We start from the raw sequence: 14,289 nt of genomic DNA, 5'->3' as shown, positions 1-14,289 counted from the left end.
ACTAGGCACCAAACATGAAATTTCGGGTCCTCATCGAAGGCCATCATTGAATTTATCACATCCACAAGGAGTAAACCAAATCTACGCTACAGATAAGTTAGTCATTCCAAGAGCCCTAGATACAAGATATCATACCAGATGTGGAATTGATTGGCTAGATCATAATCACACCAGACCATTATGGTAGCTTCAGATCAGCAATCTGTTATCTCAGCAATTATTCAGGCATGTTTTTGATTATGTTAATGGCAATGATAATTTACAATTCTATTTGTTCTATTATTTGTAATTGTTACCTTGTGATGAATGGTATCCCATGCTTGCAAACAAATTTATAAAAGAAACCCCTAAAACAATCTATTCCTATAAAACGATCCATACACTTAGTAGTCAACCGGATAAAAACCACACAATCTCAGTCAACAAATCTTAAAAAGGAAAACGAAAAGAGAGAACTAGTGTTGTCATCTTGCACCTCATAGTGACCAGGTACTACAACACCAGATGAATATAGGTAACCAATTTGTTTCTCACCGCTGAAAGAGCCTCCACCATCTTCTGTGATTGCGCACCCCATTTGAAGGACCCATTTGTTGTCACATATCAAATATGAAAAACCTAATGACACATTCATGCGTTCAATATTTTCTTATTTCTTTTGCCTACTGGCTGAGGACTGGACTTTCGTAGTTTTATTTTGCTTACTGGCTGGGGACTGGCTTTTCGTCATTGTTCCTGGTGATGGCCCTTGCGCAGACGTTGCAGTCACCTTTGGCCCTATTTCCTCCTCCTCAATGACTACGGGAAGTTTTTGACACCCACCAGCTTGAGAAATAGGAGATGTGAGAGAAGACGCCGAAAACATTCTTTCACGACCGATGGGCCAAACTGATCCCCTTCCTGAAATTTGAGTTTCATCGAGGAATGTCGTCTCCAGATCAAATATTTGCTTCTCGATGGCGGAAGTTTCATCGCGAAGCTTCTTTTGGTGTGCATGGAGTGCATCCAACCGATTCTGCAGACGATGACTAAGTGCAGTCTTTTGGTCCTCCGCCTCACGAAGTGCAGACTCTCGATCCTCCGCAATTGCAACTCCGGGATAAATATCGATCAACCTCACCTCACGGCCAACTATCAAGATCTCTATTGATAGCAAAGAATTTGAAATGAGAACACAACGCAACCTGGAATAGCTATGGATTTAGCAGCGCGTTCCTCCACTATTTAGAGAAACGGAATGACCATCGGCCACCACTGCCCATTTGTGTGATTCCTGAATAATGTCATGTTGTTGCCTTCCTAGCTGCCTCACATGCTGCTGGATCCGAGCACCTATTGAATGATTTCTAAAACACAGGACAAGAACAAGCCGTACCACACTTAACACAGGTCCTGCAGCCATATAAAACCACCCCCTTCCCAATGTTCGAGACACAGTCGCTCTATATATCTCAGATATATTACTTCTAGTGTTGTTATTAACTTCTCGTCCATTGGCATGTGATCCCTGAGCCACAAGCTCAAGTTCATTTGCATCATCAGCTACTCCCCCTGTGTTGCTTCCTGGTTCAGAATCAGCTGAAATTGAACTAACAGGAATTCGAGGGATTTCTAATACACTTGCTGGATTTCCATTTCCCTCCACAAGAGCATTATCTACTTCTTGAGTGTTGTAAACTTGCCCAGAAGAAAACTCCTGACTACTGCTGTGCACGATAAAACTCCCATGCGATGACACTTCAGAGGAGAACTCTTGACTGTTGTCCTATTCATGGAAGCCCACATGCAATAATTGTTCAGAAGATAATTCTTGACTGTTGTCCTGCACATTTAAGTTCACATTATTAGCTAGATGGGCTCTAACACTTGTGTTTCCTTTCTGATCTTCATACTCAGTATCATCTGTGGGAAGTTCATAGCGACAAATTGGGCATGGATTCCTAGTGCTTAGCCATGGCAGAATACAATGAAGATGATACAAATGTAAGCATGGGAGTTGGTTATCAGTGGCCCCAATAGACACAGTATCTTTACAGATAGTGCAAAGAGAACTCCCATGTTTTGGTTCCACGATGATTGATGGTAAATTCTCAACTACAGATTTTGCTGCAGGACGAGCACCTCTTCTGTTGTTATCATTCTCAGCAAGATGTTGCAGTAGCTGCTCAAATCTTCTTGCATCAAGATAGTCCCCTGGATTCCCAGCAGTCCCCCTGCATGAATAAGCTATTTTTTTCAGGTGGATACTGGTGGTTCTGGAAGTTCAAACCTTCCCTCAAGATTATCTCCAGCCAAATTCTCAAATATCTATTGAAGATAATGGTGTAGATAATGTTCAAATGTGCCACGCCCAGAGACAGGTCAGGTTTAGAAGAATTTGCATGTTTAAGTGGATGTGATGGGCACAACGCTTTCTAGCCACCCTAATTTCTATTTCAAACATCACCACCACGCCATTTCTTTTCTTTTTAATTTATTTTCCACATTGCAAGCGAATTTCCTTTTCTTATCTCAATTCCTTTGTATTTTATAATTAATTAATAAATTATCTTAACATAATATATTTTTACGGAATTTTTCCACTCTCCAATTTGTAAAATCAAATAAACAAATTCATTAAAACAATGATAGCATTCTGGTGAGAGAAAAGTAGAAAAGATACCTTTATATTTTATAATTAATTAATAAATTATCTTAAATAGTCCACAATTGAGCAATAGGTTCCTATCCCAACATCCCTCAAGCCCATTATATTTGCAACGGAATGGCTTGCCAGAGAATATGTTGTTGAACCTTTCCGGTATGATTGATTTATTGTGAACAGATAGGAAAATTAATAAATGGTCATTGTGGACCTTCTAAATCAAAGTGAGAATCTGAATGCCTAATAAGCATGCAATTATCTTTGAGCTAAGGCTTCATTAACTCAAAATCAGAATCAAACCAAATGTTGAGGTTATTCTCTTCATCTTTAACCCAATAGCCTACAAGAATTTAGTATGTCGATAGCCTGTCCTTTAGATACTTGCATATAAACTGACTAAATACTTGGTGACTTTTGGTGAAATTCACCAAAGTCATGGTCAACCTCACCAAAGCTTGTTTGAGTTTTCACTTCCCAAGTAAAACTGCGTGTTTTTAGCCTGAAATGGCTACATTTGCCTATTTCTTGGATGATTTGGCGAGTCTTATAATTATGCTTGAGGGTCACTTCCCCAGAAACTTGAGGCTCACTTCCCTTTCCGGGGAATGGCAACTTATGATTACACATCTTCCATTTCGAATAAAAGTTGAATGGACACTACGAACAAATCTGGTTGAAAATGGTTCCTTATGCCCCAAATGAGGCCATATATTATATTATAGCTTTTAAGGAACTACAAAATCAGCTTCAAGCATCTTTCTCAAGGGCCTTTCATGTCATAAACTAGGCCAACTTTACATACCGTAGATAGTCAGAATAGGCTAATCTTGTAGCAAAAAGACCTTCTTTCTAGTCACAACTTTGATAAGAGTCCGGCAAAAATTTGTGGAATGAGCAGAATTCTACCATAATTCAAGGCTTGTGCATGGTGGAACAATGACCTGAGGGGTTTTGCCCAAATTTGAATTGACCCAGATTCTCACAAATTTGATCATAGTTCCAAATCGATGGTGACTCTAACTTTCTGTCTCGTCAGATTCCAGCAACGGAAGGGAAGTTTGCTCCAAGATCAAATGGTTCCTATTTAGTCAAGTGCAATGGAAATTGCATTATAACTAAATTACACCATCTTCTACTGTAGTGGCTTGTAGTTGACCTATTGGAGCTGCGAATAAAACATGGTGAAGGATTACCTCAAGTTTCAACTGCTCTTTGCCTGATGTGCATGTAGTTGAAGTGTCATACTTGCTTGAATTGTTATTATTTATGCTTGTTACAGGTTTTTAATAGTTGACTCGGTATCTAAAAAAAAAATATTTTTACGGAATTTTTCCACTCGTCAATTTGTACCATCAAATAAACAGATTCAATTAAAAAATGAGAGCATTATCGTGAGAGGAAAGTAGTTTGTGGAAGTTAAACGAAAATGGCAGACATGAATGGTGTGAAGTGCGTGTGGATTTGCCAGAACACGACGATACCATTACATCAATGAAGTGGTTCTCTAAGGTTGCGGCGAATGGCAATGCATGGATAATGGTGGTGGACAAAAAATTAAAAACATTAATATTCAATGATGAGGGAAAATTTGTGTGGAGAACGAAATTGCCAAGGCTTCCTGAACATCAATCTGCCTTTGTGTTAGGTTCAGGCTCTATGTCGGTGTTACCATTCAAGCCAACAATATGTCCTGGCCTACACAGGTATTTTAGGTATTAGATTGTTTCTTTGATTACCTATTTATAATTTCTTTTTATAATAATTAGGTGGTGTATTTGAAAATTATTTTTCTTAACTTGGATGATTATTATATATGAGACATTTTTTTAAGTTTACAAAGTTGCACATATTTTTTTCCACATTCAAATATGTAATTCTGAAAAAGAATAGCTTATTCATGCATTTATTGAATTTTCTTTATAAATATATGAGATATTTTTGTTAAGTTTACACAGTTCGATATACTTTTTTTCCATGTAATTCTGAAAAAAATAGCTTATTCATGTAGGGCAACTATCTAGAAGTTCAAACCTTACCTCAAGATTATCTCTAGCCAAATTCTCAAATATCTGTTGAAGATAATGGTGTAGATCATGTTCAACATTTATTCTTCTTTGATGCTGACTCCATATGTCTCTCCATTTGGTCCTTTGTGTCCATAACCAAGTTTCTTCATCTGTATTCTTTGCTAACCTATTTTTATCTCTACCTTCATCCCTATCTTCTTCCTCTTCATTTTCTTCATCCGAATCTTCTTCATTCACATGTTCATCCATGGAGTCCCATTCATATGGACTTACACAAATAGTAAAGCTTCCAGACTCACTATCTTCTTCATCTCTTCATCCTGAATCATCTGCAAGTGTAACCCCATTCTGTGGATCGAGCTGTGTGGCAATTTCTTGAGCATTCTCTGCTATGGAATTTTCTACATCGGCATGGATAGCCTTTGTATTGTCAAGTGGATTATGAACAAGCAACTGTCCGAGAAACTATCCGAAAATGGATTTTCTACATCGCCTTGATCAGTCTCTGTATTATCAAGTGGATAATGAACAACCAACTAGTGAAGAAACTATGAATATACAGGTATACCTGTATTATGTGGTTCATCCTGTGAAGCAATTTCATGAATAGTCTCTGCTATGGAATTCTCTGCATCACCATGATCAGTCTGTGTGTTGTCAAGTGGATTCTCAAGTAGCAACTGTTGAACTAACTATGAATATTCATCTTCTTCTGTTCCTCCTCACCATCTTATTTTGTTCCTCCTCTTTCCCCTGCCTAGCTAGCCGCCCCTTGAACTTGATGCACATCAGTAAAAGACTCTGCAGTTGCAACTACTTCGATGAAGCCACTTCCACACCCACGGGACAAAAGTAATATGTCAGTTTCGGAGTTATCTTGTTGATTCTCTGCCACCAATTGGGAAATAACTTTGTTGCACATATAGCACCAATAACGTGTATCGTCGTTCTCTCGAAAAGCAACAGATTTAGGCCTTAAAGTTGAAGAGTGTGATTCAGACTGATTCATTACAAAATCCTGTAAAGACATATCATTAGAGACCTCACCGTAACTTAGCTCTTAACTCTACCAATTTATATGGAGGAATTCACTAAAAACTTAGAATCAGATCAAAAAATTAATTTACTTAAGATTATATGTTAATGTTCACTCGTTGACAAAAATAGGCAATGGGACTTAAATGAAGGTGCATTAATAAAATATGTAATGGGAGTGCCTAGTGCATTTCTGACAAATATAAAAGAATAAGCCATGATCAGAAAATTCAAAAAACAATAATAATTTAAGGTTTCGAAAGTCTGAATATATATATATATATATATATATATATATATATATATATATATATCACCAGCCCTCCAGGTCTATGAATAAAATGAAAAATTAGCCTCTACAGCTAAATATTATAACTGTAAATACCAGACAAGACATCAAGGGTTTCATATTTGGCGGAACAAAAATTGGATATAATTGAGGAAGGTTTCCTACATGTACACCATTTCCTCAACAAAACTTTAGGTGTGGTGTGCATTCCCTCTAGTTTTAGATCGTCATTCAGGATTCTGATAATCAGTTGCATGAGGAGACAAAAGAGTCCACAACTTGTTCGCAAGAAGTTGTTGTTCCTATTGCCATCCATAATAGAGACAATAATACAATACCCTAAATTAAAAGCTACAAATGCCATAGTCAATAGAGGTAGTAGAAATTGGTGCTCTTGTTCACCATCAGCTTCATCATCTCCTACACCACCTCTGCCATTGCCATCGTCATCACCATCACTACCCTTACCACCTTCTGTTGGCCCACTTGTGCTCTCTCTAATCCTTTCCGCAAGGCCATTCAACATACTCTTGGCCCATGGACTATACAGAGCTTGGTTTCAAACTTTAACTTCCTGCTTCTCTTTCTAAAGGACCACCTAGAAAGGGGCAATTGTCATCCCAAAAGCAAACAATACAAGATGAATGTGTTAATAATTTCCCAAGGCCTAACCCTAGCCTTGCAATATCGACATTAGGACTCAATCCATGGTTAATCTCATCCCAAGTGGATTGGTATAGAAAAGGTTGCAGTGCCATACTAGAGAAACTAGGGTTTGCAAAATGGGTATGGACATTTTTGTGCCACCAGTAAATGCTTCCACTGCTATACTGAGCCATTGTTGTCACTAGCTTATCCTCAAGTTGATTCAGACATTCTATCTCATGGTGTGATATTTAGATTGTGGAGAATTTGACCGCACCAGACATGTATGTATTCTATTTTGTTGCCATATATATGTACATCTTCCAATGCATGTCTAGAAATTATGTGACAACACTGCCTTTGCCTTCACTTTTTGATATCTGTGGTGCTCAAAGAAAATCAGAGTAGAGGAGCTTGCATAAAACCATGCCCTTGGAATTGCAAATTGTCATGAATTAATATCTACTGTCCTAGACAGCTGATGCTACGACTCCCTTCAACTTGACTATGGAGAATGATCGTTCTCACCTCCTTACACCTGTTCTAGAATAGGATAAAACAAAAATTGAAAAGCAATTGTGTATAGTAATGGTGCTAGAGCTAATGGATCTTTACTTAATGCACACTTGAATTCTCATATCTACAGGTAAACTAGTTCTCGGAAAATCCACATATTTGTTTGATGCAATATCATTCCACGAAGACACACTCCACTGCCTGATCTCACTTCTCTGATACCATGTTGAAAAACCTTTTCTGATCTACAGATAATTACTTGTGATATTATTTACCATTATTTTAGCTTATTCAATTTTCATCAAGTAATTATACATCATAAATTTAACCAATACTATTATAGCTATAGTATAAGAGATTTTACTTGAAACATAGGAACAAGTATATGGGAACAAAGGCAAATTTTGTTATAGCTACTACAACTAGAGCTTGCACAACTGTGATAACACAAGTACAACTCCTTTTCTTCCTGCTTTGTCCTAGTGATTTGGATTTTCTAGCCAAATTTTGGTATTTTGACTTGTACATTTCTTGCTCAAATTTATACATAAACACTATGTTATGTGGTGGTTTATTTTGTTTTGGAAAGCCACTAGACACAGCTTCTGCTCAGATGTAAACTAGCACATTTGGGAAATCAAAGGGACTTTGGAAAACTCTTACTGAGGGTTCTTGGAAAGAGGCATTCGATGGACTTGGTGTGTCTTTACTCTTGATATCAAATCCTGCTATATAGGTACTATTAACACCACATTGTCTATTCAGTTTTTGAGTTAAAACTTTCCATTCTGCATTTGTATATCCTTTATCCATTCTATTTTACATGTTTAGCTTTGATTGATATGTTCTTTGTCTGCTAATGGTTTGTTTTATTTCTTACTTGGTATGGAAAAATGCATAATTGAAACTAAACTATGAAAAATATATAAATCCAGAAAAAAAAAACCCTTTAACTACATTTCATCATGATCAAAGCCTATGGCTTTGCTAAAATAGGCCTGCAACTTTAACAACAAAAAAGCTAGAGACTCATTGTAGGTTGAACATGGCTTTAATAATTATATAGCATCAAATCAACACCTCTGAGTAAATGTAGATGCAGCTTAACAAAATACTAACATTTTGTTGTACATTAAGTCGATTTCCTTTGAATCTTGGGGTTTGAAACACTTTATTTTCCCATCGAGATGAATTTTCTTAAAACCATTGTTTCCGGGAGAACTAGTGTCTTTTTGATCTGCTAGTCCCACTAGGATTGGCAGTTATCCTAGAAACAAACAATCAAAGTAATTTGCGATTTCCTCTATGTATGATAGATAAGAGAGAAGCAAAGGGACCAACCTGGATCTTCCGCTTGACTACTTGCTTGATTTCTCTCCCCCTTGATAGAGCTTGCAACTCCCCTCCTACTTGTACCATTTAGATAACACCTGTAGAAACAAAGTAACAAAATACTGTCAAAGCATCTCGATCTATTATATCATAAGCATTGCAAGATCATAAATACAATGAACATACAATGGCATTCACAAATAGCAATATTCACAAATACATGATTGTATGGAGGAAAACTCAAAGAACTTTATTAAAATAGAAGGGAGAATTACAACCCAGTTGTCTAATCCAGCATCATCCTCCCAGCATCAATTCCCTCTTCACCTCATGAAAAAGCAAAGTCACCCAACAATACAATGCTCCTACTCAAAGACAAACTATCAGCACTTGCTTACAAATTAAAAAATTCCAACCTCCTAGATCTCTCAGATGAGGGATCCATCTATAGATGTCTGCAAGGGTGTGAGTCATCTCTCGGTTTTTTATTATTGTCATTCCACTTGTTGTTCTTGGTTCCACTTGGAGATTTCTTGGATCTCTTACTCATCCCTCGGTGAATTCAAAGAGGCAAGTGTCATAGGAGAAGTTTCTAAAAGACTCCATGAGCATCCACTTAGCAAACTGTCTCAGACATTTGTCCATTCTCGCTCATCACACCCGACAGAAGGCCTTTTCAGTATGCATCGCACCTGGCTAGTGTAGAAGTCAGTATGCATCGCACCCTGACAGTGGAGCAGTCAGTATGGTCTAGTTTTGGCCAGTTCTGAGTGGTTTTTCAGGTGGAAATTTTGGGGAATGATGTAATCAGTTGACCATGATCCTTTAGGGTATGAAACAACACTTTTAAGGGTTAAAGAGCCCTTGGTTTATCAACATATAAGATTGGGGTTGTAGTGCCCAAATATGTCTATAACAGTTGCCCCCTAAAGCATGAAGTCGTAAATCTTTTGATGTCGGGTGAAATGCTTTATCATGAGGATCTGAGGTATTCGAATTGGAAGGTAACCTGTATAAGATACAATACAATATATCATCATCATATTATTTTCATGATCTAGTTGAGGTGGGCATTCTAATGCTCAGCTTTATAAATTCATTTTCATGTACATAGGACAGATAATCATCTGCAATTGCAGACTGGTGATTCTTTATATGTAGAGTCATCATCCCTAGCTTGGATGATCATCTGTGCAACTTCTGTGTACATTTGATGTCTTTATATTCCTGAATATATCGCAGCCTGGATGGATGAAACTAGATCCGGGGTCTTCAAACTCATTCAATCTTCGCCCGATGTACAAGTCGATCCATGTGAAAAGATGTCTTGAAGTCGAACATGGAAAGACATCGCCTGATTACCAGCCAATAATGTAAGTTGTTAATAGGCGCGAGAGGAATCACTGATAATGATAATGACCCTCAAGGTACTAAAGTACAATTCACGTGGTGTGAATATATGATCTGATGTCAAGCACCATGAAAAATCTTTCAGTCGAAGGCCATTGATGTAAACTTGTCGCCGGAAGTGAGAAACTTGCCATTGAGGCATGCAAGCTTCAAACTACTGGAAGGGTTGTTTTTAAGTCAACTTCTTGGATAATGAGCTGATGTAGACAAGAAGTGACCCGTCATAGGAGGGCCTTAATGAATCCGACATCTACGACACAAAACGAAGCAAATAATTTTCTGGAGGTGAAAAACGATCTGGCGATACAAGCTTCAGGAATGGCAGTCATGAAAAATGGAGGGTCAGGGTATTGCAGTGGATGAGACATTAACTGGATGGTGAATTCTCTTGAACATATTGGCGACACTGGAATGGATTGGTAGCGTTAACCCCAAAAATGGATGGTGTGGAGGACCAATGGTGATATGACTGGTGAACGGAATAACCCAACCTGACCCAATCATGGTGATGGATTGAAAGTATTGTGTTCAAGAGCGACCTGCTACCAATAAAATTCTTCAAATTTTCTTCCCTTTTTCCCCAGTCATTGCTGACCAGTACCTCTTTATTTTTTTCAAGCTTGAGGAGGATAACATATGTTTGTTCTATAATTTTCCCTTCGAGCAAACCTGTCGCTATGTTTTAACAAGCCTAGCGACAGTGAAACTCGTTCTTTTCTAGGTGGACAAGTTTGTCGCTATTGTTTTAACGAGTTTAACGAAAAGGATAACTCGGTCCTTTTCATGTTTAGAGAGTTTGAAAAGGGATGAAAAGGAAACTCCAGTAGTTCTTTTTTGTAGCATAATCCCTTAAGTCCGAAAAAGGATAAAATAATACGAAAGGGATGACTTTTCGATCACTTTAGCGAGCTGAAAAAGACAAGCGCTCGAACTTTTTCGTGAGATAATCCCTCAGGTTCAAAAAAGATTAAAATATATAGGAGGGATGGCATTTCCAATCACTTTAGCAAGCTGGAAAGGCCAATAGCTCGACAATATTTTCATATTTAACGAGTCTGAAAAGAGTTTAAAGGAGACTCGTTTTTTAGGAACGAGTGGTGTTTAGGGTAGCAACTGGTTCCGGGTAAGCTTGGAACTTCTCAAAACATGGTGATGTGAAGAGGGTGGCTAACAGGACCACTCATTGTAGCTATTCCTCAAAAAGGTAAACAATCAAGTGGAAGCGTATGATCGGCCAAAAGAATGGAGGTGATGGTAGGAACACAACCAAGGCTCAAAAGGCTGATATGATGGCAATCACAAAGGTTATTTACCGAGGGTGGATTCATTTTTTAACGAGCTTGAACGGGGAGAAACTATGCTCAGATGCGGGTTTATTTTTTAGCGAGCTTGAACCTTGTGGAAACTATGCTCGGTTGGAGGCGGGTTCATTTTTTAGCGAGCTTGAACCTTGCAGAAACATTGCTCATAGGCGGGTTTATTTTTTAACGAGCTTGAACCTTGCGGAAACATTGCTCATATATAATTTCAACACAAGCTCAAAACTAAAAAACTAGAAAATGAAAATGAAAAAGGTTTGCATGCCCCCAGCATGGTGAAAACGAAAGTCTCCAGTAACCATATGGAAATCACTAGTTAAGAAGGATTGTTTCATTCATAGAGAAGACAAAACACTTCCTTGGCTTTGTCCGCCAAATAGACAAAGGTGAAAAGGTGTGTCATACCAATCACTTAACTTATAGGGAAATTCATATGGTAGGATGGCTTCGTCGACAGAGTAGACAAAACACTTCCTGGGTTTCGTCCGCAATGCAGACAAAGGTGAGTGGTGTGTCAGACCAATCACATAACCTACAGGGAAACTTATCTTTTCAGCTGGGTTTTTCTGTAGAATAGACAAGGGTGCATGCCCCCCGAAGTGATCCTTGATCACAACTCATAAGTGGTCATGAAGGAAAGATCTGGTTCCAATGCCCCTAGTACATAATGTACAACATCACTGAATTGGTTGTTAGTTGATGTAGTTGTGGAACATGTTGCCACATAATTAACCCGTGGCGGGGATGATACCATTGGTATAAAAGGACCATTTAGGGATGATGGTTGACTAGGAGGTATATTTGGACCAGGAAATGAAAGCTGGTCAACAGTGACAATCCTGCCTTCATGCAGGAAATAAATCACTCGAAAGAGTGTTAAAACAATAGCTCCCATGTGATAAACATAGTCACACCCAAGAAGTAAATTGTAATCTAAAGGTCTTGGGACTACCATCACGTTTAGGTAAACAGTTTTTCCTCCCAAAGTGATAGGTAACTAAGGGAGGATCCCTAACAGTTGACTAGTTCCTCTGTTAAATCCTAACAAATTCTGTGTAATAGGCACAAGCAGTGGCCAACCGAGCGCTTGCCAAGAAGTTGAGGAAAGGATACTTACTGATGCACCTTCATCTATAATAGTGCTAGGTACAATCATTTTACCAACTTGTACTATGATTTGGAAAGGCACATAAGAAGGAAGGCAGGATCCTGCCAGTCAATTCCAATCAAAGGAAGTGACTAGACTACTTGGAGGGGATACTATAGAAATGGGAGAATTAACCCCTTGAGTTACGAGAACTGGAGGATTTTCCTCTTGTCTTGGTGGAACAGGTGGACTGCCCCCAAGCTCATTTGAATATGATGTAACAAAAAGAACTTGAGTGGTACCATTTTCACTCTCTTTAGGAAAGGTACAATTAGCTGAAGGTGAAATCTGGTCAACTTTTACCTCGACCTGTTGATTTTGGTCGGGTATAGACTCATAAGATTCACTTTCAGCGAGAGTGGTTTTGACCGACGGTTGATTTGAGTCAGTCGGTTTTTCAACTAGTGAAGGACTTGGGGGGAGTTTCTTGTAACCAGATGGGAGTCACTGCAGTGAAGCAAGACGATTATCCAATACTCTTTTGGCTTCACCTAGAAAGGGAGAAAGGTGAAGGGAATGGTTACCTTTACATAACCTACATGTAAACTTAACTTTTCTCTTGTGTCCATGAACATTGCTATCACTAGTCGAAGGAGTGTTACCAACTTGATCACCAGAGGTTGATGACACCGGACGGTGCAAACGGGGAGACCATTCTCTCAAGATCCGAGGAAAGTAAGGATAGTCTCGATGAAAATGGTTTCCTCTACAAATTATGCAAGGAAATTTGGGTTTAGGAACTTTAGTGTGTGGAGTTTCACTAGATGATGCATTTAAAGCAATGGTTTCTTGGTTGCCCCCTTGCTGAATTGTCTTCTTCTTCTTTTTCTTCTCTTTCTTCTTCTTCTTAGCCACCTAGTTACTAGCAACACTATTTTCACCAAGTGAAGAGGAAGAGCGGGAGGGAGAAAAAAACGAAGAAGATGGTGAAGGGTCAACTTCAGTATCAAGTGGTTGTTGATTCGATTGCTGAGGAATCACGGTATTTTGAACCACAGAGGTTGAGAATAGCCATACTAGCAGGCCAATTATAATTCCTGGAAGAGACAATGTGGCCATATGGGGAGCACCAATATTTCTCCAAGAAGTGAAGGGATTAGGATTCCCCTTGAAAGGGATTCCTTGATTGGTGGACTCCATATATCTCAACCTAAGATCAATGAAGGAATAGGGATGTTATTCCGAATTAAATAAATTTTAATGACTCTTTGACACAACTTTTCTTTTTCAGTTTTTAAGATTTGAGAAAAAGCTAAAGATGACTCTAGTCCCCTTCGATTTATACTGAGCCTGAAGTGACAACTGCTCAGATGGACCTTTTCTTTTGAGTCGAAAAGGAATGAAAGTCACTACTCTAGAAATCTAGACATAGGGATTACCAAACCAATCGCAAAACTGCAATATACACCTTGGTGATAAATTAAAGAGAAATTACCAAGGACTTATGTACGGCAGTCAATCTTCTCGAATGTTGTGTTCAGTACATTGCGATCAATAGGGCGACAGACACGAATTCCTATGGATAAAGGATATAATCCTATTGTGGTCTCCCAATATATACTCAACGGTATGGGGAGCAAAAGTCTGTGCTAACACTTGTTGTATGAAAGAGGAGGAATCACCCAACCTTCAATGAAAACGATAGTTACTAGATTTCACGACACCGAAACATGACTCTAGCCTAGACCTCTAGATGTGTTGTGTTAGGTTCCAAAGCATTGTTAAGTTCATTGAAATTTATTTTAGAGTTGATCTTGTTTAGAAGTTTGCCTTTCAAACGTTCACCACGTGATGTAGATATAAAATTCCTAAAAATGCAATCTACAATGATAAACAATCGTTGTTTATTTTTAGCAATGAAAATCCTAGCTACTAAGGAAATAAGATTACGATTCTTTCAAACAAAGAGAAAACATCACACACTA

The 14,289-nt window shown here is 38.3% G+C and overlaps 1 protein-coding gene across 1 annotated transcript; it reads right to left on the bottom strand.

Moving 5' to 3' along the window:
* Positions 1–4,986: 4,986 nt before the first annotated feature.
* Positions 4,987–6,834, bottom strand: LOC149172843 (uncharacterized). The gene is given in 5 exon segments (XM_089426490.1): positions 4,987–5,124; positions 5,232–5,318; positions 5,459–5,689; positions 6,186–6,543; positions 6,545–6,834. Coding segments are annotated over 5 exon segments (1,104 nt in total).
* Between the last annotated feature and the right edge of the window lie 7,455 nt (positions 6,835–14,289).

This window comes from Pinus tabuliformis, chromosome 4_2, assembly GCF_031772625.1.
Source record: "Pinus tabuliformis cultivar Carrire ecotype Pingquan chromosome 4_2, CPIR1, whole genome shotgun sequence".
Lineage (NCBI taxonomy): Eukaryota > Viridiplantae > Streptophyta > Pinopsida > Pinales > Pinaceae > Pinus > Pinus tabuliformis.
The sequence above is the reverse complement of the archived record's forward strand: the minus strand, read 5'-3'. Positions and strand labels throughout refer to the sequence as shown.